The sequence below is a fragment of the Aspergillus niger genome (genome assembly GCF_000002855.4).
Source record: "Aspergillus niger supercontig An01".
Classification (NCBI taxonomy): domain Eukaryota; kingdom Fungi; phylum Ascomycota; class Eurotiomycetes; order Eurotiales; family Aspergillaceae; genus Aspergillus; species Aspergillus niger.
In genome coordinates, this window is record NT_166518.1 from 1,291,745 (window position 1) to 1,313,594 (window position 21,850).

At 49.4% G+C, this 21,850-nt stretch overlaps 12 protein-coding genes and 1 non-coding gene across 13 annotated transcripts; 6 read left to right on the forward strand and 7 right to left on the reverse strand.

Annotated features, from left to right (window-relative positions):
• Nucleotides 1–209: 209 nt before the first annotated feature.
• Nucleotides 210–1,765, reverse strand: An01g05410 (uncharacterized protein; the record flags this gene model as incomplete). The annotated part of the gene is made up of 4 exons (XM_001388929.3): nt 210–1,052; nt 1,112–1,275; nt 1,328–1,670; nt 1,733–1,765. The coding sequence occupies 4 exons, from the start codon at nt 1,763–1,765 to the stop codon at nt 210–212; spliced, it is 1,383 nt and encodes a 460-aa protein (XP_001388966.1).
• Nucleotides 1,766–2,053: 288 nt separating this feature from the next.
• On the forward strand, nt 2,054–2,541 carry An01g05420 (hypothetical protein; the record flags this gene model as incomplete). Its single annotated transcript, XM_059748126.1, has 3 exons — nt 2,054–2,139; nt 2,222–2,378; nt 2,503–2,541. 3 exons carry the CDS (start codon nt 2,054–2,056, stop codon nt 2,539–2,541), a joined length of 282 nt encoding a protein of 93 aa, XP_059603157.1.
• Nucleotides 2,542–2,830: 289 nt separating this feature from the next.
• Nucleotides 2,831–2,904, reverse strand: tRNA-Val (AAC). Its single transcript has one exon. It is a non-coding gene; the product is annotated as a tRNA-Val (tRNA).
• Nucleotides 2,905–2,942: 38 nt separating this feature from the next.
• On the reverse strand, nt 2,943–4,532 carry An01g05440 (hypothetical protein; the record flags this gene model as incomplete). The annotated part of the gene is made up of 7 exons (XM_059748134.1): nt 2,943–3,164; nt 3,208–3,357; nt 3,603–3,725; nt 3,772–3,822; nt 3,915–3,995; nt 4,296–4,327; nt 4,412–4,532. The coding sequence occupies 7 exons, from the start codon at nt 4,530–4,532 to the stop codon at nt 2,943–2,945; spliced, it is 780 nt and encodes a 259-aa protein (XP_059603158.1).
• Nucleotides 4,533–4,907: 375 nt separating this feature from the next.
• Nucleotides 4,908–5,956, forward strand: An01g05450 (uncharacterized protein; the record flags this gene model as incomplete). Its single annotated transcript, XM_001388932.1, has 3 exons — nt 4,908–4,952; nt 5,038–5,061; nt 5,141–5,956. 3 exons carry the CDS (start codon nt 4,908–4,910, stop codon nt 5,954–5,956), a joined length of 885 nt encoding a protein of 294 aa, XP_001388969.1.
• A 1,246-nt stretch (nt 5,957–7,202) lies between these two features.
• An01g05460 (uncharacterized protein) lies at nt 7,203–7,728 on the reverse strand (the record flags this gene model as incomplete). Its single annotated transcript, XM_059748145.1, has 2 exons — nt 7,203–7,607; nt 7,696–7,728. The coding sequence occupies 2 exons, from the start codon at nt 7,726–7,728 to the stop codon at nt 7,203–7,205; spliced, it is 438 nt and encodes a 145-aa protein (XP_059603159.1).
• Nucleotides 7,729–9,108: 1,380 nt separating this feature from the next.
• Nucleotides 9,109–10,447, forward strand: An01g05470 (uncharacterized protein; the record flags this gene model as incomplete). Its single annotated transcript, XM_001388934.1, has 2 exons — nt 9,109–9,392; nt 9,478–10,447. The coding sequence occupies 2 exons, from the start codon at nt 9,109–9,111 to the stop codon at nt 10,445–10,447; spliced, it is 1,254 nt and encodes a 417-aa protein (XP_001388971.1).
• Nucleotides 10,448–10,679: 232 nt separating this feature from the next.
• Nucleotides 10,680–11,145, reverse strand: An01g05480 (uncharacterized protein; the record flags this gene model as incomplete). The annotated part of the gene is made up of 2 exons (XM_059748155.1): nt 10,680–11,053; nt 11,115–11,145. The coding sequence occupies 2 exons, from the start codon at nt 11,143–11,145 to the stop codon at nt 10,680–10,682; spliced, it is 405 nt and encodes a 134-aa protein (XP_059603160.1).
• Nucleotides 11,146–11,750: 605 nt separating this feature from the next.
• Nucleotides 11,751–12,470, forward strand: An01g05490 (hypothetical protein; the record flags this gene model as incomplete). The annotated part of the gene is made up of 3 exons (XM_059748159.1): nt 11,751–11,757; nt 11,971–12,205; nt 12,404–12,470. The coding sequence occupies 3 exons, from the start codon at nt 11,751–11,753 to the stop codon at nt 12,468–12,470; spliced, it is 309 nt and encodes a 102-aa protein (XP_059603161.1).
• Nucleotides 12,471–13,102: 632 nt separating this feature from the next.
• On the reverse strand, nt 13,103–16,128 carry An01g05500 (uncharacterized protein; the record flags this gene model as incomplete). Its single annotated transcript, XM_059748166.1, has 3 exons — nt 13,103–15,719; nt 15,791–16,045; nt 16,112–16,128. The coding sequence occupies 3 exons, from the start codon at nt 16,126–16,128 to the stop codon at nt 13,103–13,105; spliced, it is 2,889 nt and encodes a 962-aa protein (XP_059603162.1).
• A 268-nt stretch (nt 16,129–16,396) lies between these two features.
• An01g05510 (uncharacterized protein) lies at nt 16,397–17,592 on the forward strand (the record flags this gene model as incomplete). Its single annotated transcript, XM_001388938.3, has 5 exons — nt 16,397–16,458; nt 16,529–17,199; nt 17,255–17,355; nt 17,410–17,458; nt 17,513–17,592. The coding sequence occupies 5 exons, from the start codon at nt 16,397–16,399 to the stop codon at nt 17,590–17,592; spliced, it is 963 nt and encodes a 320-aa protein (XP_001388975.1).
• A 931-nt stretch (nt 17,593–18,523) lies between these two features.
• Nucleotides 18,524–19,820, reverse strand: An01g05520 (hypothetical protein; the record flags this gene model as incomplete). Its single annotated transcript, XM_059748177.1, has 5 exons — nt 18,524–18,787; nt 18,878–19,089; nt 19,366–19,461; nt 19,563–19,695; nt 19,767–19,820. 5 exons carry the CDS (start codon nt 19,818–19,820, stop codon nt 18,524–18,526), a joined length of 759 nt encoding a protein of 252 aa, XP_059603163.1.
• A 134-nt stretch (nt 19,821–19,954) lies between these two features.
• Nucleotides 19,955–21,155, forward strand: An01g05530 (hypothetical protein; the record flags this gene model as incomplete). The annotated part of the gene is made up of 2 exons (XM_001388940.3): nt 19,955–20,947; nt 21,009–21,155. 2 exons carry the CDS (start codon nt 19,955–19,957, stop codon nt 21,153–21,155), a joined length of 1,140 nt encoding a protein of 379 aa, XP_001388977.3.
• Between the last annotated feature and the right edge of the window lie 695 nt (nt 21,156–21,850).

The following is a 21,850-nucleotide window of genomic DNA, read 5'->3' on the forward strand; positions in this document are numbered from 1 at the left end:
CAGATACAGATGACTATCACTTTGACCACGGATAAGTTACATACAGTTAGTTCAATTGAAATCCCTCATATACCTACTTACTGTGAAGAAGAAGAGAGGCCGTCAAGAAGAAATGTCAATATGACGCTATAGAAAAGAGAAAGAGAAGAGATGATATCATTTCACACTACTCCGTATCAAAGACCCCCATCATTAATATGCTTAATCCATTAAACCTTCTCCCAGCTCGTCTCGCTACTCCCCCCGCTTCCATTCTCCGCGGGTGTCTGCTGTCCGGTCCGCAACCCCAGCATCCAGCCTACCAGTCCAGCGGGAACCCACTCGCCAATGAAATGGTACGACCGTGCCCCCCGACCAACATAGATGACGGGGTTCTTGGCCACCTTTCTGCCGAAGATATCCTTCGATGGCGGGTCCAGTGCGTCCAGGACAGCGTAGTGTAGAGCCCGGGCCGGTGATCCGCGGATCGTGCTGGGCCCTGCGGACGCGGCAGGTCGTTGCTCGATGCTGTTGAGATACTGCGAGGCGTACAGGGATCGCTGTTGCACACTCCAGGCGAGGACTTCCGTACCGGTGATGTGACTCTGAGCGTTGCGGTACTGTGGGCCTAGGTCTATGTTACCGAGCTTGAGTTCCACGACGTCGATGTTGTTTTGTTGTAGGAGGCTGAGTTCTCTGCGCAGGGAAGTTGCGAACCCTGACAGTGCGCGAGTTGTTGCGACTTCGGGTCCGGTAAAGGGTGCGGAGAGGGATGAGGAGATGGACGGGTAGGCGACGACGATGGTGCTGTTGGTGTTACGGAGGGTGAGGAGAGGGAGGAAGATCTGGGTTGTAAGAATAGGGGAGAGAAGACGGGTGTTGACGGTGTCGATCCAGGAGGAGGGTGGGATTGTAGCCACGGGGCCGGAGGCGTAGTTTGGAGAGGGTACGAGGATGAGGCCGCTCAGTTGGCAGGTGTGCGGGGGCACACCGGCCATCGGCGACTGAGGTCGAGAAATGAGGGAGTAGATCTCATTCAAGGAGGGGTGTATTTCGGATGGTGAGGAGGGTGTCTGTTCAAATCGATATTGTCAGTTTGACGCGAGATTCCTGCGAGATTTATTGCGCTTACGGCCGAGAGATCCAACCAAAGGGCTTTGATATCTGCTCGATTGTCCGACTGCACGATGTGCTCCTCCTCTGCGGACGTGACTGTCACGTAGACTATGTATCCTCGACGTTCCAGATCGGCGGCGATCGCTCTGGTCATCGGCTCATGGGGCGACCCGGCGACGACTGTCGCATATATCAGACTGCGAAGTATAAGAGAAGTGGGAAGTTTACATACCCACTATTTCCTTCCGGGCTCCATTTCCAGCTCGCCTAGCTCTCCGTCGCTTTCCATTCAGCTTCTTATTCCCATAGTACAGCACACAGCTGGTGCCCAAGAAGGCGATAAGGGCGGCGCTCCATGCTCGGTTGCGCAAGACCCAACTGTGCACGCGATCAACAAGTCCTCGCGGTATAGGCGGACTGGGTCGATTTCTGGATACGGGCCGAACGGAGGTGGGTAGCCATGACTGGCTAGAGAGGGTATCGCGGAGTGCGTTGGCTGCGTGGTCCACTTGTCGGTCGATCGACTCGGCGACTTGGAGGGAATATCTCCTTACGTCATGCGGTATCGAGGCAAGCTGGGGAACAGGAAAGCGTCAGTACAAAGGTGGCAAGCAGAGGGCGCATGCTACCAACTCACGTAGTCGAAGAAAAACTGGTCGTCACTAGTCATGGTGATGCTGTCTGCACTCAGGAACCCGAGCTTTCTGAGATAAAGAGGTTGATGAAGATTCGCCGGCAATGAAGAATCCGATTCTTATCGGCGGGCGGGTCACATGAGTCTTTCCGCCCTATTGGAGCGCCCGGATCTATACGGCTGCACCGTTGATGTGAATGCTGCAGTATATACAACAAGCATATGATGGGTCGTAAAGGGCTTGTTGGTGGTTTCCAACATGCGTTAATCTGGTACTTAAATCTCGAAAGGTGGGGTTGGAACACCGACGATAGTCGTGTCGATATGCCATTGTTATTGGCTGCTACATATTCATATCATTTGTCTGCAACAGTTAGTGTAGTACTTCGTACTGGCAAGAAGCCCCTTGGGTGAGATAAACGCAACGGGCGTAATGATACATCGAAAGCCGCAAATACCAGTAGCAGCATGTCTACTATAGAAATACTATAGCATTACCAAATCCCAGAACCACCATGCCAAAGAGCTGGCTCCGTCACAAGACTCCCGTAAGACCCTAGCCAGTGACATCGGTGTGAATGGGCCGAGAGGGTATAGTAAGGATGAGTGTGAAGTGTATCCAAATAAGATCTTTTGGCTATTAGTATGCGTATGTATATTCTCGGCAATTCTCGCTACCGCGTGAGCTATAGAGAGACAGTAAGCTGAATCTGTGCAAGCTTGTTGTCTACTGGAGTAGTCCGGACACATGGTAGCTACCTATACTAATACAGCGGCTCGAGGAACCTGTCTGCGAGGTAAAGGAACACTAAAACACAACGTGAATTGAGGAAGCTCATCGACGTCTCTGGGAAGAGACGATGGATAGATTGATTTCCGTGTAATTTGGGCCCTCCAGGTATGCTGTAGGAGCCATGTTAGGGGACTAATTCAAACAGGCACGCTTCAGAACTCTCTGTGGCGATCATTTCACACAAATAAAAGTAATAGAAAAGAAAAGAAAATACTCGATCATGGAGATGCAATTGACTGGAATCAGCATATATATCCTATCTGTATCTCCGCGAACAGGCAAAAAATTTAAGGGGTGGAAAAAAAGTATGACCAGACTGGGGCTCGATCCCAGGACCTTATCGGTGTTAACGATACGTGATAACCAACTACACCATCCGGCCAACTTGTTGAAAGGATGCGGTAAATACTGCCTCATAAATTAAAAATACCTATCAATATGGCTACGCCATCTGTCACAATCAAGCATGCAACACACCCATGTAGATGCTCTTTTGTAACTCAAAGTAATGATAATTATAATAGCTACGTTACTAGGAGAAAGTTTCCCCAAACCTACCTGTGTTAACTCATCCCTTAAGTGGGTTGGGCTCAGCTGGCCTAGCCTATTCGTGACTCTGAGGTGCCATGGAAGGCCGGACGCCTGAAAGAAAATATATATGTGGGATGTGGTTAAAGTAGGATACAAGCCCTGCATTGTTTGGCCATGTTTGCTCACAGATGTATCGAGGAGCCCCAGTCATGTGCAACACTAAATCCACCAGCAACCACGCAGGAACGCTGCGGTACTCCCACCAGCTGTAGGGGACCAACTTGCATATCCTTAATCTAAGTACCTGCCTACATCACATACAGTCAACAGAATGAGAATTTCGTGTTAAGAGCCAAAGGTACAAAGAAATGTCACCGGAAGAGGAATTCCCCGCTCATCTATCCTAGGAAGTCTATTCGCAGTGGCTCACCAGGTTTTGGAGTATGCTAACCCAGCCCAGAAAACATAGATTGCGGATTTATGGCACTGTTCAGTCATTAATATTGTCTGCGTTCAAAGAGATTCGAAATCTCCCATGCCTGATCTGACAATCTGACCATTAAAAGGAGCAAGTACAATCCGCTCAGTCAATTCCTTACCAGATGTTACTCGGATCCGATTACCGGTAAACCATACGAGTAACGTCTGCGATGAATCAATCACAGTAGCATCCTCTTTCGCAGCATAGCATTACTATGCTTCCCAGCCTCATTGGTACCACATTGCCTGGAACATGTCTGCACCACGCTGAGGTAGTATTGATGATTGGCTGACCACTAAACCACAAGCAGTCTAATATTTACATTCTTGATATAAGATTGCGATGCTCTTTCACATCAGATGGTATGGTGTTTATCATACATAAGTCGAATCCGGCAACTCCGACACGCCTGTGCCTCTACCGTGGGTCTCGGCAAAGCGAGAAAACTCGAGTGTTCCCGGCTTCAGAGATCAGCACGATGTATCGATAACCTTCACATTTCTAGGTTTTCTATCAGGTCGCTGGATCGGAAGCTTAAATCTTTTCGAATAAGGTAGTGAGTTGAATCCGCAATGCCGAAACGTACGGAAGAGTTGACCGATGTTTCGAAGTGGATCATTGCCCAAGATGTGCGATTCCCAGACCGAATCATTGCGGGGCGCCTCACCCACTGCCGAGTCATTCAGCCTAAGGACTTATCTAGCCGCCGTCTACATCGGCCGAACCAATTATGTCTGAGTTCGAGATGGCCAACCACAGACTAGGGATCGCCCACAGTGTTCTGACTGCGTGTCTGTATGGTGAGAGAACAATCGGATGCCCCCCCTGAGTGCTGGGTACTTAGCTCGGTACCCTATCGGGAGCCAAATCTAGTCACCCTGCCAAGTGCCACATCCTCTAATAGTTGGCCTGCTATGAGCCGCTAATCGCTGGGGGTCCGGGTTGGTGATGTCAATATTGTTCTGATCATGCAAGCCCCTCAGCCTGTCTACTTTCATGGTGCCGTAAGGTAGCCACTTGGTTGACCCGCATCAAAGGCAACTTATTAAGTAGGAGGAAAGGAACAGACAAGTTTATGCTACGTAAAAGTTCAGGTAGAAAAGGGGAATAAGGCGGGAGCCAACGGTCCCATTCGGCAATATACACGTTCCACCTTAGCTTCCATGCAGAGCTTCCTCGGTATATAAGCAAGGAAAAGCCCCTGCTTACCGACTGGACCGAAGACCCGTTTTGGTAAGTTGCCAATGCTGTGTTTCAGTTTTTCACAATTAACCAAGCATATGGCACATCTTTTAGCTTGATTGCTCTCTTAGCCGTTCACGAGCTTTAAAACCCACGACTTTCCCTTTACCAACCTTGCCACCCCTCAGAGCATGTTTTCATTCCCTCACCAGGGTTCCTTCAAGAAATTGGAGAAGGTTTGTACTTCCTATTCAGGGGACAAATAATGAAGGAAGAAATTGAGGGTTTTCTGGTGGCCCAAGTCGCTAATTGTCACGTTAGTTGGGCCAGGGAACGTATGCAACGGTTTGTTCAGCCATGCGTTGATTTGTGGTCGACAGGTACAGTTAGTGGTCCCTGACAGCGTATCTGCCTTTTATTTCAGGTTTACAAAGGACGCAATCGCGAGACGAATGAATTAGTGGCCTTGAAAGAAATCAACCTCGATGCTGAGGAAGGCGCACCCTCAACGGCTATCCGGGAAGTCTCATTGCTGAGACGTCTTACACATGAGAATATCTTGACCTTGCACGATGTAATAAATGTTGAAGACAAATTGGTGCTGGTGTTTGAATACATGGATAAGGACCTCAAGCGCTACATTGACACTCATGGGGGCCCCCTCGATGCCGCCACGGCCAAGTCCTTCGTCTACCAATTGCTGCGCGGTGTTTCTTTCTGTCACGAGAACGGCATCCTACATCGAGACCTGAAGCCCGAGAACCTACTACTCAATCAGGATGGACGACTAAAACTTGCTGATTTTGGACTTGGCCGTGCGTTCGGTATCCCCATCAGCAAATTTTCGAGTGACGTGGTCACTCTTTGGTACCGTCCTCCAGATGTGCTGCTCGGAAGTCGCACGTACACGACCAGCATAGACATCTGGTCCGTCGGATGTATCATGGCGGAAATATATACAGGTTCTGCATTATTTACTGGAACAACAAATGCGGATCAACTGTTGAAGATCTTCAATATTATGGGCACACCAACCGAGCTCACCTGGCCAGGCGTCAGTCAGTTGCCCGAATACAGAAACGATTTCCCGCCTTGCTCCCCACAAAGTCTGCAACAACTTATACCGTCATTAGACCCTGTAGGGATTGACCTCCTGGGACGCATGTTGCAATTATGCCCAGAAGCACGCATCAGCGCCACTGATGCTTTGAATCACCCCTGGTTCCAGGGTTTTACTTAGAAGGTTGCGTCGAAAACTGCCTTCTATTATAGATACTGTCTCTTCAGTCGTTTCTTCAGTCATACATCCAGGCGCTTCCTACACCTCTAATCAACTACAATCTTTCTATTGCGTTGTTTCGTGTATTACGACTTCAAGATTTTCCAGGCCAGGATGCCGTTTAAGTTGATTCCAAGAATTGCAGAAGAATCCTGCGGGTGATTGCAAAGCAACGGTTGGGTCCCCCCACCTCCCCCTACACAGAAGCCGGATTGCCGTCCGGATCCACACTGATTATCGGCCTCTATTTCGGGTCGGAGTTCAATCTCGTGAAGCCGATCACGTTATGTCTTCAGGAACATTGCAGCACATTTCATCAATGACTCTGATAGATTACATGTATCATACTTCTCCTTCGCCCGTTACTGTTGGAACACCTTTCTAAGTTTGTGCATAATGACGGGACCTTGATAACATGCAATGGCTTTAGGAGCTCAAATACGCAGTGCTTACAAGCTGCAATGCATAGCACTTCAGTCATATATGCTCTATCGAAATGCCACGAAATAGGTACTGTTTCCTCCGTTCTTCCTAAAGCATGTGATTCTGTTTCAAATGTTAACGTTTCGCAGTCAAACTTGGATTCTAAGAGTCTCCACACATATTTCTCTAGCCTCACGGTCCATGTGACCGCGGACTATCTGTTAAACAAGCAGCCCAGCGCATTCACCCGCATTTGGCCAAATGCCCTATATAAGACAATCGAAGATTTACTGAAAGAATTGGTTCAACCGGGTAACGCAGCATTGAAGGACCACAAAATGATCCTCTAAGACATAGAAAGTCTATTCATAGATATATCTTCTAGCACAGACCTGATTGGGGGAATAGGGAATGTAGTAGATCGGTCAGAATATATGAATGCTGAAGATCTGATCTACGACCTCCCTGAGACATTTGCTTTAGTCTGTTGGTCATGACCGAAGTTTGGCCAAGTAACAATGGCACATGTATCTGATACGATTACATTTACCATAAATCCGTGCTAAAATAGACATCAATGCAGGTCGATAAGAGGAACTACAACTCCTTAAACGCCATACCAAATAGAATAAGCACCTATTTAACCTAACTCCGTGCTCAATAATCAACCCCAACCATAACACCAATCCCATAATCTTATGCACAATCCATAAGCTCCACACCAATCTGCCCGCAAACCGGTACTTCTGTCTCTCCCTCCCTCGTCCAAACTATTTCACCTTCTTCAAGCTTCAATGAACTTCTTGTCATCTTCCATGTCTTCACCCTTAATCTTAGGCACAAGAACAGGAGAAGACGGCACCTCCGCCTTCCCCTTGATCGCCTTGCCATTCTTTCGGGCCCTCTTGGGAGTAGGGGTATTTGGCGCAGAGGATCCCGATCCATCAGGAGCGCCTCGCTTGCCCTTCGTGAACCTGAAGGTGATGGAGCTGCCGGGCTTGCGGTATTTGCCTAGCTGCTCGCTGAGAGCCTTGCCAGTGGGCTTGTCGTCTCCGGCTATGGGGTTCAAGTTAGTGATAAGGTCGGGATTGTTGTGCGTGTCTGTGAGGGGTGTATACTTACGCCAGGCATCGACGATCTTGTCGAGATCAATCTGGAAAGTCTGAGTCTCGAAGATGAGACGGAGGAGCTGGTGTGAAGCATGTTAGTTCGTCTTTGTGTATATTGGTATTGTAAGGGTGTGTGTGCTTGGGGAAGGAGGTTGAGGAGGGACATACAGTTGCCTTGTTCTCATCGGTCCAGCGAGTCATTTTGATAGTTTATAGTTGAACTTGTTCAAGGAGATTCTAGTAGGTGAGCTTGGAGGTTCTGTGCGTCTGAATGTGTGGGTGGTCGAGAGGATGAAGAAGAGAGTAGAGCACCGAGGAGAGAGAATAATGAAGATTAAGAGAGAAGGAAAGGAGAAGATAGAAGTAGTACTAAAAAGTGGGAAAGAGAGATCCTAGTGAATGTCTGGAAAAGCAGATCACAGGATTGTGGTTTACTTCGGTGTTACCGGTGAAGTGGGCCTGGTTTATTATCGTCGAGAGCGGTGTTGAGTGATAGGAAGAATCTGCTTGGAACGGATAATGATCCTATCATTTTCTGCTCACTTAGCAGATTCTCTAGTTGTATTGGATTTCCTGACTAGGTTTCATGGGGAGCATTACTCACTGCAGTGCTCTGGATGAGAGCAGCGGTTGATAATTTGGAGCAGATGTAAAGAACTAATAGGAAGGGTGGTGCAGGGTCAGAATATCTTTCATACATCCTGCATTCCAGGCATCAGTTAGTGCAGTTCAAGTGTTCTTGCCACTGTTTTCCCTATACTCCTCGTTCAAATGCCTTGAACAGTCTACATTGAAAGCCTCTCGGGTGAGTTGCCATGCAGCGTCACTCAATAACTTTTGTCTATAATATAAGAATAATAAATTCTATGCACTTATATAATTCCAGCATAGACAGTATATAGTCTATCTTCTGGAAACTATTCCATATGTTCCACTTCTCTTGTAGTTTATGATATCCCAAGTGCTATACAGAGCCATTTCTAAGATATACCAGAAAATTATATGGTGGAGCAGGAGACACATTCCGCAACTCTAAGCATAGCCATAATAGTACGTCTCAACTATGCTACCATCTAACCACACTATGTAGACCTCAATAGATTACTAAACAAGAAGAAGACCAGAGAATTTCCCTTCGATCAGAATGAAAGTCGTTGAGTGGCTAACCACCCGATTGGCCGTGCCAGCCTCAGGCACATATGTATCCACGTGATTCCCGTTCCTGGATGCCTGGATGCCTGGATTAGCAATCGAATCGGAGTGGCACTCAGTTCCTATTCTTCCAAATGATTCTTTCTGCCTGAACATCATCATCATCTTTCCCCCTCCAACGCTTGGGGTCATGTCTCTCATTTATTCCAGCGTGTTGCTATCCTGTTGGGACACGTTTTCCGCTCACTGACGCAGTCCAAGTGTGGAATATACCTGGTGGAGGCGGTAGCAAGCATCTGCATCTAGATCTGTTTCCGCTGTACTTCAAATAACGAGTCACTTTCCCGAAGTTCCTTGATATCATATCCATTTATCACCCTCATATTCATAGCGCGGTTTGAAGACTGTATCTTCAGGATTTTCGCCACCATGCGCGAAATAGACCCGCTCGTTTTCGAATACCAGCATGAGAAGCAGCGACCACGAGAAGCGGAAGCGTTACTAATTCTTAGAAAAGTCGCTTCGCTGGTAAAACCCATCATGCGTCGACGAGACTGGAAAGTCGGGACGCTCTGTGAATTCTACCCTCATCAGCGGAACCTGCTTGGCTTGAACGTCAACGCGGGCCAAAAGATCTGTCTACGGCTGCGGTATCCTTCTGATCAGCGCCAGTTCTTACCTATCGAGCAGGTAGTGGATACGATGCTTCATGAGTAAGTGATTATCTATTTTCTATCACGTTTCCCCTATATTTTTCTCTGCTTAGAGAGAGCGTTAGTGGTTGATGGTAGTGTATAGGCTGTGTCATATCGTGCATGGACCTCACAACCAGCAGTTTCATGCACTTTGGAATCAGCTACGAGATGAGCATGAAGAGCTTGTCATGAAAGGCTACACAGGTGAAGGGTTCCTTTCTGAAGGGCGACGGTTAGGGGGACGGAAAATGCCCGTCGATGAGGCACGCCGTGTAGCCAGAGCAGCTGCGGAGCAGAGGCAGTCTCTATCTGCTGGATCTGGACGACGACTTGGTGGAGCGCCTGTTCTGCGCGGAACTAATATGCGCCGGGTCATCGCTGATGCTGCGCAGAGGCGCATAGAAGTGACGAATGGATGTGCCTCGGGCGCTGACAACAGTGCCGAACTTGCAGAGGAAGCCTCCAGGAATGGCTTCCGAACTAAGGCAGAGGAAGACGATGCCAATGAGCGAGCCATCATGGAAGCGTACATCGATCTGATTGAACAGGAGGAGCGTGAGAGATACGGCCCTTCTTATATTCCGCCGAGCCATGATAATCCCGCAGGTCCGCGGACAACGCTGTCTCCGCCACCTGTCCTGGAGAGCAGCAGGCCGAGAGGGCCGTCGCAGCCTGCAGATACTATTGACCTCGTCTCGGATGATAACCTCTACGATAAGCCATGGTCATGTCCGACATGCACCCTTGAAAACCCAGCAAACTTCCTTTGCTGTGATGCGTGTGCATCAGAACGTCCGCGGCCAACAACCACAAGATCTGTTTCTGGCCCTCCCACTACTACTGCTAGTTCGATTCAGCCAAACCCAGCAGTGAGCAAGAACAAGCGGTCGATTAGTCCGTCAACCCGTTACACCGGGTTCAAAAACCGGACTCGTGCTGTTGAATCATTAGCCGCTCTCGAACGGAACGCCAACAAGCGACCTCTCGGATGGCTATGCGATAACTGCGGGGCTTTCATGGAAACCGAGTGGTGGACTTGTTCCAACTGTGGCTTGATGAAGCGCGCATCATGAATTATTTAGCATTTTGAGCGTAGGCGTTTGGCGCGAGAGAGGCGTTCTCATCGGATTTGTATCCGGCAAGAAATCCCATTAATTTTGACCTATCACGAGGTATGAGTCTTATATCACATAGTTGCATCGTCAGACGGTCCTAGATCATCTACCCGGAGCACATAATGTAAAGACTATTGTATCTTCGACAGGAACATCAAAGTTAACATGGCAAAGCTATTTTTTGACAGAATCACCCAGTAACAGCCACCTGCTTCTCCTCCGCCGTCTGCACCCTCAACTCCCCCTTCGTAATCTTCCAGATCATCCAGTCGCTCACAGACCGGTCGTCATTAACCTCTCCCTCCCTCAACAGCGGAATCACCGCACTCTCCTTAAGCCTATGCATCGTACCAGTTCGATGCGGGTGAGTCAGCAATGCCACGCTTTGGCGCGCCACATTCGCCTGCTCGCCAGGGGCCGTAACAACACGATGAAATGCACTATGCAGCACATCTCCCGTCCACTTCATCAGGGAAACACCCACATTGATCAGCTCACACACCCCGGTCTCGGACGAACATACTCCCAGTTCTCTGTCACGTTCTCCTTCCCCGTTGGCAGAATCTGGAGTCCACCCGAGACATTAAACAGCATTGTCAGGGCGCCTACATCGGCATGCACTAACCTAAGGATAGAGGACCGAAGATGAAGTTCATGTTGCTACTGCTGATGATATATCTGTGCCCTGAGAATGGCCGGGAGGGCAAAGGCCAACATTTCTGCAACACATCAAATGTACATGAGCTCGATTAGGGCGATATGGGGATGATGGGTGTCAATTAGTCGTATCTGCTTAGCTTAGAGCTTCCTTAGCTTGTTTTGCTTTTGTTGTGTGACTCTCCGAGGAGCCAGCCAGGTAGGAAATAGTGGTAGGTAGATACGGTGACATCAAGCTAAGATTGTTCTCTCATGTCAGCTACTCTGGAATTTAAAAAAGTGCTGTTTGCTTATTGGTCTACGTCTTTCTTATTCTGATCACCTAGATACTCTACAGCTTTACGTATAGAGTTTAATCATGAAGCTGGCTTGATGCCTGGCTAATATAACTAAGTACTACTAGCGGCCCAATACCGGATGAAAGCACGGTATAGAGACTATTATACGCCACTCGAGTTTGCAGATAGCAGACACGTCTATATCGAGTCTCGAATTCAGATTCCAGTAATGAAAACCCAGAATTCAGCCCCGCTCTACGCTTGCTTTTCTCATCTGGTGCTCCCAATGAGTTTTGGCATCTACTATGACCCGAAAAAAGTCAACTATGGCTCGTGAGTGTTCTGAGCCAGAGCCTCTTTCACCTCTTCCTTACAGATAGCTTTCTTCATAGTGCCCAACCCCTCACACCGAACCAGGTCCTGACAGCTGTTTAACACTAACACCCAGCATCATAAACTTACTATTAACATTTCTATGGCTTATGGATAGAGAAAAAAGATCTGACCCTGCCACATCATACATCATCCATGTATAACATGGCAAAGTCCCATTAGATATCGTGTCAATAAGCTATATCGCCATTTACTGGATTTTAAATCGCGCAGAGGCACTAATTGCATACTCCATAACTAGCCAAAGGCGGACATTAGGTGATGGCAACTACTCCTACCGCTTTATTGACCGCCATATGCGGCAGAAACTATTGAACCTCGTTGAAAAAACCTCGGATTTAGCGGGATTTGGAAACATACAGCTCCCAAAGAAGTCATCTCAGATTCTGTATGTTTTGGCGGTGTGGTGTGGCAGTATGTTGGGATGAGGCGGCCAACAAGCCAATAGTTACCAGCTGACTAACTTCTGACTCACCCACCTCCCCGGCGCAACACTTCCGCCGACGAAAAATAGCTCCCCCCCCCAATTTTCTTCATTTTCTCACACTTTTCATTTTCCCACAGCTGGAGCTACTTTTTCTCTCAGCTTGACTCTAATGCTCGAGTCGCGTATTACATCGCCACAATTCGACATTGTCACACTACACGACTAATGATAATTCAGGTATGCATACCAATCTCAGTTTATTTCTCCTTAATACAGCTCCATATCCAAAACCGAGGGGTAGAACCAATCAACACACAACCTACACCTATATGATGAGAATTTTTTTCATGAACCGGTATATTAGGAAGAGCCGGAAGAGGAATGGCAGGGACCCCTCTAAAATAAAAAAGAAGGGTGTTCACTGTCGTCGATGCTTATAATGGTTCTGCTGAGTGGTGTTTAAAAGTTGTGATTTGGTTCTATCCATCCCTCTCGGTTTTGGGTTGGATTGACTGGCTGAATTCTTTCTGTCCGCTCTATGTGTGACTGCCAATCTGTTGGGTACTTGTGCTGACAGGTTTATTATAGGTTTTCTTGACGAAGCTCAGGTCAATATACTAGTAGATAGATAGATGGAATACAAGTGTATAGTATCATGTTGGAAGCTATTGACGGATCGTTTTCATAATTTGACATATCTCTATATCGATTTACATTGTATCGAAGCCGTTCGTAAACGTGTAACTCCAGGTATAAAACTTTTCGTGGCCAAACAATCCAAAACACAAAATTCAGGTCTCAACGCCATTCAGATGCATGTGTAATACAGGTAGGTATATATCGCTGGCCCGCGCGCAATCAGGCAATGCTCGTGAATTGCCGCTTCTTGCCCGTGCCCGTCTGCCTCTCCTGCTCCTCGTAGGCTGCTTCATCAATGTAATCCTTTGTGCTTTGTTCCTGGATCTGTTGGCCGACGAACTGCAGAGCGGACAAGTTGAAGCCCATCTCGTCCTTCTGGCGAGCCAGGACCTCGCGTAGCGTAGCTCGGATACCATCCAGCATCGGCCTCATCATCTTACTAGCGACGATCTGGCGGTGGTGCGTCTTGAGGATGAAGAAGAGTACACGGCAGGTGAGGGGAATGTTCCACTCGCGGCTGGCCCAGATATTGAGGAACGTGAAGAGAGCAGGCACCTTCGAGAAGGGCAAGACAAGAAGAGCGTCCTGAAGCGCGGCTGCGGGGATCTTCTGCACGACGTTCAAGAGATACCGCTCTGCCGAGATGTTGTTCAGAGCCATGTACTGGGCATTACGCTGTGGGGGTGCAGCGTTAGGCTGTCTGGCCTTGAGGGCGCGCCATTGGCGCATGACCTCCAAGTCCTCCATACCCAAATCCAATGCCTCCATGATCTTTTCACCTGCCATTAGCGTCTCCGCGGTTTGTTTTCCGGCGTCAACAGCTTCAGCCTTCTCTCCATCCTGGCCATCCTCGTCCTGCTCCAAGGAGGCCATCAGGTTGTTGTCGTACATCTCTTCCAGTTCCTTCTCTCTTTCTTCCTCCAGGAACAAGGGCTCATCAGTCTGCTCCCAGGTACGGATGCTCTTGTCATGACTGGCGGTGACGATGAAATCTCCCGAGTGACTGATAGTCAGAGCCCAGATTTCACCGTGGTGACCGGCCAGCTTTTGGATGTGTTCGAACTTGTCACCATCCCAGTACTTGATAACACGGTCCTTGCTAGCGCTGAAGAAGTTGTGCCCGTTACCATCCTTGTTGTTCGGAACGAAAGCAACTGCCATGACACTGTCCTCGTGGGCCAAGAAAGACTTGTGGCAATCACCAAAGTCCAAGCCCCAGACACGGACTGTCTTATCAGCCGAACACGTGACAATCAGCTTGCTGTCCCAAGAAATATCCATGTTGAGAACAGGAAGCTTATGGCCGTAAAGGTTAAGGAAGAGTTTGAGGGAGTCGACAAAGAAGACCTTGACCGTGTTGTCCAGAAGTGCAACAGCCAGCAGCCGAGCATCAGGGGAGAAGCGAACATTAAGGATGTCATCCGAAACCTTGAGCGTTCTGGTGTGCACCAGCTTGAGTCGGGGGGTTGTTCTCTTGGTACCAGGAATTTCTTCCTGAACCACCTGGAAGTTCCAGAACTTCGCAGATTTGTCGGCACTACCACTCACCAAAGACTTGCCGTCGGGATGAACTTGAATGGACCAGACCGGCCCATCGTGCGCTTTGATCGTATCCAGAAGGGTTGACGAGGCGATATCAAAAACCTCAAGCTGGCCATCCTTGTTTCCAACAACAACAATCTTGTCACCAGGAAGAAAAGCAGAGCACAGAGCATAACCACATTCAAGGGTACGCAGGCAGGTTTGAGTCCGGACGTTCCAGATCTTAAGGCTGCCGTTGGAGGCCGACGCCAGCATCCGATCGTCCGAGCTCAACGCAACAGATCTGATGTCGGTGCGGTGGCCGGGGATGTCGACTGCCAAGTTCCGGCTGTAGTCTGGCTCCTCCTCATCCTTATTCTTCTTGTTCGCGGTCACGACGCTGTAAGCTTCGAGTTGGTTGTTTGTGGTCGCGGCCAGGAGTTGCAGACTTCCACTTGACTTTGTGCGAATCCAGTCAAAGGACCGGACCTTACCGCCAGTTCGTACGATAGTGTGAGGAACAAAGACTTCCGAGACAGGCGCAGATGAGGCATCCTCTGATTTGTCGTTGGCATCCTCAGCAGTTGCTCCATCCTTGTCAGCTGCACGCTGCGCGTCCTTCTCCTTTCTCCTCTTACGCTTCCTAGCCAGGCTCTTCTGCACCTCCGTCTGCGAGCGAATGCGCCAGATCTCGACTGCCTTCTCAGAGCCGTGGATTCCAATATAGTCCGCTCGAGGGTGGAAGCTGATTCCGATTGTGCGGTCCTTTCCATTCCGGTAGAATATACCCCGGTCCGTTAGGATCTTTTGTCCCTCCGAGCCGACCTTCTCTTTGGAAATGTGAATCATAGCACTCTCATCAATCGACCAGACCTTCAGTTCTCCATCGTTTCCTGCCGTAATGCAGCCACTCTGGTCGGGTGAGAGGCCGAGGCTCCAACACTCGCCATTAGACTGTGCCACATGCGTTTCGATGCAGTGTTGCGCAGCCAGGTCCCAGACTTTGATCAGAGCGTCTTTCCCTGTCGTCAACAAGAAGCCCGCATGCTCACTGAGACCGGCCTCATTGAGCAATTCAATGGACGGGGTGAGGAAATGGAGCGACGTAATCTGATCGGTGTGTCCGCGCAGTTTGAAAAGTCCGACTTCCGCAACCAGATCCCATACGATGATGTCCGTGTCTCTCGAACCACTTGCGAGGCGGACCCCTGTGCTATCGAAGGCAAGCTGAGTGATGGCCGACTTGTGGCCATTGAAGGAGATAATCACCGTCTCGGTCCGCGAATCCCAAATTCGAATACTGCCGTCTTCATAACTGTATCACAGAGGGACATCCAAGATTAGCAAGGTAGCATGAAAGGTTGCTACCATGATGAGAGAACTTACCCGACCGCAAAAATATCCTCATCCGTTTTGCTCCGTGTAATTATCGTCACCTGGGCCTTGCAAGACGTATCGTGCCATCTGCCTAGTAGTTCACCCTTCTTGATGTCCCAACAGAGAACCTCCTCGCTCGCGCCCACGAAGGCTCGCCCAGAGCCTGTCCGACGTGCGGAACCCGCGAGTTCATCGTCCCGGGCCCAGATCGCATTCGACGATCCGGACGCAATGAGCCCGAAAGTCTTCGAATGCTCGAATTTGCTGAAGAAGTCAGTACACTGAAATAATTTTGGGAAAAATTGCTACACCCTTGAGCGTCTCACTTACAAATATGACTTCACCATCGTTGGGTGTTTTGCGACCTGGGAAAAATTTTGGGAGCTCGGAGAATGAATGCTATCGATAGGCGCAAATGGCGGCGGTCGCTACGGAGGGCGACAGCGACCACTGCCGGCCTCCCCCACCGCCTGCCGGTTCCCCAAAGCCCCCATCAACGTAACTCCCATCGTGGCAGTGACCCTCGTGGGATTGACAGCCAGAATTAAAGGGAAAGGAAATCGCAGGTCGAGAATCTGAATCTATTACTCATTATCATTGGATGCGTCCGTCAACATGCTTTTGCTAGACTATCACAACGTTCTCATCCACTCCCTCCTGACGGAGCGGTTCTCTGGGTACAGCTTCCCCCCCGCCTCCGGTATACGCCAGGCTACCAGCTAACAGCTCCATTCATGCTTCCTTCAGAACCCCGCCCGTATCAATCGATCAGATCGTTTCCGACTTTGACGGAGTGACCTTTCATCTGTCTACGCCAGAATCCAAAACCAAGATCCTCATCTCCATCAACGTGAAATGCTTCCGGGAGCTTGTCCAGTACGGCGCCCAGGAGGTGCTGGAAAGGGAATACGGCCCCTACATTGTCACCCCAGAGCCCGGCTATGACTTCTCCGTCCTGATCGATCTAGAGAACCTGCCCGCCGAGCAAGAGGCGAAGGATGAACTCATCATGCGCCTGGCGCTGATGAAGCGCAACGCCATGGCCGCCCCCTTCGAGAGAGCATTCGATGAATTCGCCAAGTTAGCCGAAGAGGCTTCGAGATACACAAGCGAGACTGCGCCCCAGGGAGTTAAGGAGGGAGGAGAGGTTATGGCCATTCACTATCGAGAGGAGGAAGCGATTTATATCAAGGCCAGCCATGATCGTGTCACGGTGATCTTCAGCACAGTGTTCCGGGAGGAGACAGATCGCATCTTTGGCAAGGTGTTCCTGCAGGAATTCGTCGATGCCAGACGCCGTGTCCTCACCCTGCAAAATGCTCCCCAGGTACTCTTCCGAAACGACTGTCCTCTGGAGCTGGCCGGTGTGCCTGGCCTTCAGAACGGTAATGACGGTAGAATCAGCTACGTCACTTTCGGTATGTATTCGTTGTTATGCATCACCCACCGTTCGCAGTCACTAACCGCTTCTAGTCTTGTTCCCTCGTCACCTAACCCCCCAGAGACGCTATGAGAACATCTCCCACATCCAGATATTCCGTGATTACTTCCATTACCACATCAAAGCATCCAAGGTAGCTTTATATGTCATAATGCAGGCCAGTTCAATATGCTTACTAAGTCTCCAGGCATACATCCACACTAGGATGCGCAAGAGGACCGCAGACTTCCTTCAAGGTAAGAAGCGACCCCTAACAATTGTGGTATGTCCAGTTCACTAATGAATGATAGTTCTCAACCGGGCGCGGCCCGAGAACGAGGAGCGAGAAAGGAAGACGGCCAGTGGCCGTACTTTCAGGGTTCAGGGATAGAGAGCTGGCTCAAGAATATAATCTTTGTAAATTGCAGGCGAGGGGTGACATACGCACATGCATAAGTCCATTTTTTTTTTTTTTTCTCTAGGATGTATAGATTGTCGAGCATCATAACTTTTATCTTCCCATTTTTCCTTCCTTTCATTACTTTTATTATTTTTTCTTTTTTGGCCCTCTCAACCTCGCATTGTCAAAACGCATGACAGCTGCATGTGGCTTGAAGTAGTAGTGCGGCTGCCTTGCTTTGTTTTATTTGCTGCAATATAATTCTACTAACCAACCCATAAATACCGCTGGCTGCTGCTTCAGCTCTTCCGTTCCCTCCCTTCCGTGTGACGGATGTTGACAAGTTGGTGCAGAGCTGCAAACACCTGAAATGAAGCTTTGAGGGAGTCTCCTTAATCCCCACTACAGTGTTTCACTTTCCCCATCTGTCGCAACATATTTATCGGTCTAACCTCCAAGCTTGTCCTGCACGTTAAGCACACTGGCGTGGGTCTAGTCACTGCGCTATTCCGCTACGGCCGACGAACACTCGCGCAGGATGCACTGGTTCGGAATCGAGCCTCAGATCGGCCGAAGCACTCCGATATGTTACCGTGGCTGTCTTCTAGCTGCAGCCACAAGTCCAGCTGGGTGAAAAGCACACAGATGACCGGGTTTAAGCGTGTGAACCATCCGAACCGCCCTATCAATGCACCTGATCGTCAAATATGACTCGGATCGCCCAACAGGTCGCCTTCAATTGGGCAAGGCATTCCCAGGGGATTGGTTCGGTGTCGCACATTGACTGCAAGGAGATTTAAGTGGTGTTGACTGCTGGCCAGGATCCGTGGGGGTCGTCACTATCTATCTAGCCAGCCTCGATCGGAGAAACGGGGGGGCTGTAGTGGTGATGTGATCTCAGCTCGGGTCTATTCTACGATGATCATTTCCGGTGTCTCCGCAGGTTCTCATTCGACACGGCGATGTCTCTGCCTATTTGCTGGCTGGCTGGGAGTTTGGAGGGGTATGGCCGTCTCAGCGTGCTGTCCTCCATATTGGGTCTATCTATCATACGGGGTACATGCCGATAACCGCCTCCTGCGACCTTAGTGAGATTACCGCATAATTTCTTTTGGAATCCGACACCAAGGGATTCACGCTGCATTGGCGTCCCCATTAAATGCGCAATGACCAAGAACGGGCAACGCTGACCCCAATCCGTACAATTTTCCAGATATCAGCTCCTCTAGCTCAGTCTAGGCACGAGCAGTGGGGAGAATCGCCTATTATACTGGACACCCGCTCCGTTGAAGCTGTACAGCGGGTGTAGTTTAGCCTGACCTGCACTAACAAATGAGAAATACCGCGACGGGTCGCGACAGAAAGCATGCGCGACCAAATGTTTGAGCTCGACGGTGAGATGCAAACATGTTGGACGTGAGCCACGTCCTATCCCAACCAGGTCATGCAGGGTTTTTGTACGCTCAGCACTGCCTAGCCGATAGTGCGCTGTAGACGAGGGCGACCATTCGCCTTGATCATGCCAGGTCAGCTGTCTAGTTGGTCAAGTGGATTTTCTAGTAAAAGCGCCGTCTATATCGAACCTGTTCCCACCCGACTAAAAAGGTGACAGCAATAGTGGGAGCCCGAGTAAACCCTTTTCTATTTTTCTGACCGCAACCCAATGGCGACACCTGTTCGTGGCTATTTGGTTTTCGCTTACGTTTCCCCTTTCTTCTACCTGGCTGCGAATTATTACTGAGGTTTTAATTAGAGCATCCTTACTCGCTACTTCGTCCCAGCTGAGAATGTGACCATCTCTTCGGCTAGAGTAGTCAGTCTCGACGGTGAGAACTACTAAAACAGTCGGGGGGACCCCGCCTGCAAGGTATCCCTGTCAGGGCGCAGATTAGCCCTTCAGAGCGTCGCAACCCTGCATGCTATATATCGCAACGTCTCTGCTCCAGCGCGAAAAATTAGACGTGATCCGCAGCAATATCGGCCACGGTCTTGCTCTACGATCAGCGCTATCAATCGTTGCGCTCCTCCTGCAGTTTCTCTTCCCTCCGCTGCCAACAAACAGCTCTCTAGACCACCCAAGCCAATATAACGATCCTAAATTCAACGCTAACACCAAGGGTGTTAGCTTCTTTTATCTTTTTGACTGGCTCTCCCAATCCTTATACCTTTATTGGTTTGTCGTAGCTTACTCCCGCTTCATCACCCTCTGGGCCGGCCATGTCGTCGAGGGGACCTTGATCTGCGGACAAACGGAGTGGGCGACTACGCAGCGCCAAAAGTACAGGCGACAACACTTTACTGGCAGCCAGAAGATCTTATGGACGTACCGAAACACTCAGCCAAGTCTTACAAAATGTCCGACAAGATTAGCTTATTACCTCTGGAACTCATCCTTCACATACTCTCCTACCTTCCCTTCGAGTCCTTGCTTGCCTTCGGCGAAACATCTCGCACCAACTATGAGTCCCATACCCTCTGTCTTGAGTGTCTACGATTAGGAGTTTTTGAGAAGCGCATCCACTCTGTGATTTCCTTACTCCAGGCTGGCTGGACCACCCCGGATCAAATGGCACAGATTTCCAGTCACAATAAACAAGCGAACGACTACACAATATCCATCATCCAACCTGCTATGAGCCGGCTTGCAAGCGACCTGGACAGCAAGCCTCTGCTAAAAATCAAAAGCTTGAAAAGACGGTGCCCAGCACTACTCGAAAAATCCCGGACATTGGAGCAGATGACTCGGGAGCAGAACAGGGTCTTTGCCCAAGTGGTGAATCGGTATGGTCGAGGCCTTAGGAAACTGGAGTTCATGGCGTATGATCTTGACAGCGAGGGTGCCATGGCTCTAGCTTCTAAATGCCAGAATATATTGCATCATCTAGCATTGCGCTTCGAGCATCCACATATTCGGGATGGCCCCATCAGACCCAGCACTTGGATGAATCCTGCCCCAGGAAGTACGGCATGGAACATGTTCCTCGGTATAGGACGGTACCCACAATTTGGCCTTTGCGGGCTACAGACTTTGATCCTGGAGCGGGCGGGCATCACTCCGTGGCAGTTGACCATGCTTGTGAAGAAAAACCCCAAGCTGACTGTTCTCAAACTGAGAACATGTCGCGGTGTGCAGCCCGAGTTTCTAAACTGGCTAGGTGGAGTGTACTACGAGCCAGAAGAGCTAGGGAGCGATGAGGACAGTCTAGCTCCTGGTCGGAATCTGAAAGTGCTGTGGTTGGAAAATTGCCACCAGATACTTGCCCATCCCATCGAAAACTATGAGCACCTGCCCGACGAAATCTGCGACTTTGGTCTTGGATGGGTTAGAGGTCTGACTAGCTTGCGTGTAAGTGGAATCTTGTCCCGTGATACCTGCATTCAACCAGCTGACAGAGTTATCTTGACAGTCTCTATCTTTCAGCGAGAGCGCGAATATCCCGCCCGAATACATTGACAGAGCTAATAGTGTGCTTTGGAAGATACCAGAAGTCATCTTGCCTTATTCGGGTCATGGGGACAAAGCCCCCATCGAAGTTGATCCTGGATTGTTGTAGTCCACACCGGTTGGCTTATTTTTCTTTTTTTTCTTGGAGGGTTGGAGGCATCTTGGTGTTGCTTCTTGCAGGTGACTGGAGAGGGATTCTCGTTTACTGTGTTTTTGAAGATAGACCATTATGTGCAAACACCTGCATGTCTGTGCTGATGCTACAAAATAATGTAAATCAAATACATGACAGCACATGATATGTATGATAAGGCAATGCTAGTAGACGTGTATCATATGGTTCTGTCTGTATGGTGATTCACAAGTACACTACAAGTTGTCTTACTGAAGTACTTGTGAGTGGCACAGCAGACCCCAGATATTTGCCGACTGGGTGACCACAGCTCACAAAGTTGAGACCGTAGAGAGGCCTGGCTAGACCTTTACCAATTCCCTGATTAACGTGTCCACTTTCCTCCCAGGTAGTGCCAACTGCTCGCCTGCCTAAATCATAGATAGCAGTGAGGATAAAATGGCTGAAGAGCAGGTACTTCTCTGGCTGTTGACCCCGTGAGCGCCTTCTCGTTTCCCTCCCTGCATCACCCTGGCCAAACCACAAGAAACTCCCCCCACCCTGTGTAGTGTTAACACCCAGCATGATCATTCACTATCTCCCCTATCAGTCAAGCAGGCATGGGTCTGCTCTTGCAAACGATTGAAACTCACTGTTAACCTTCTCATCTCGTCTCTCATCGGCGGCTCCAC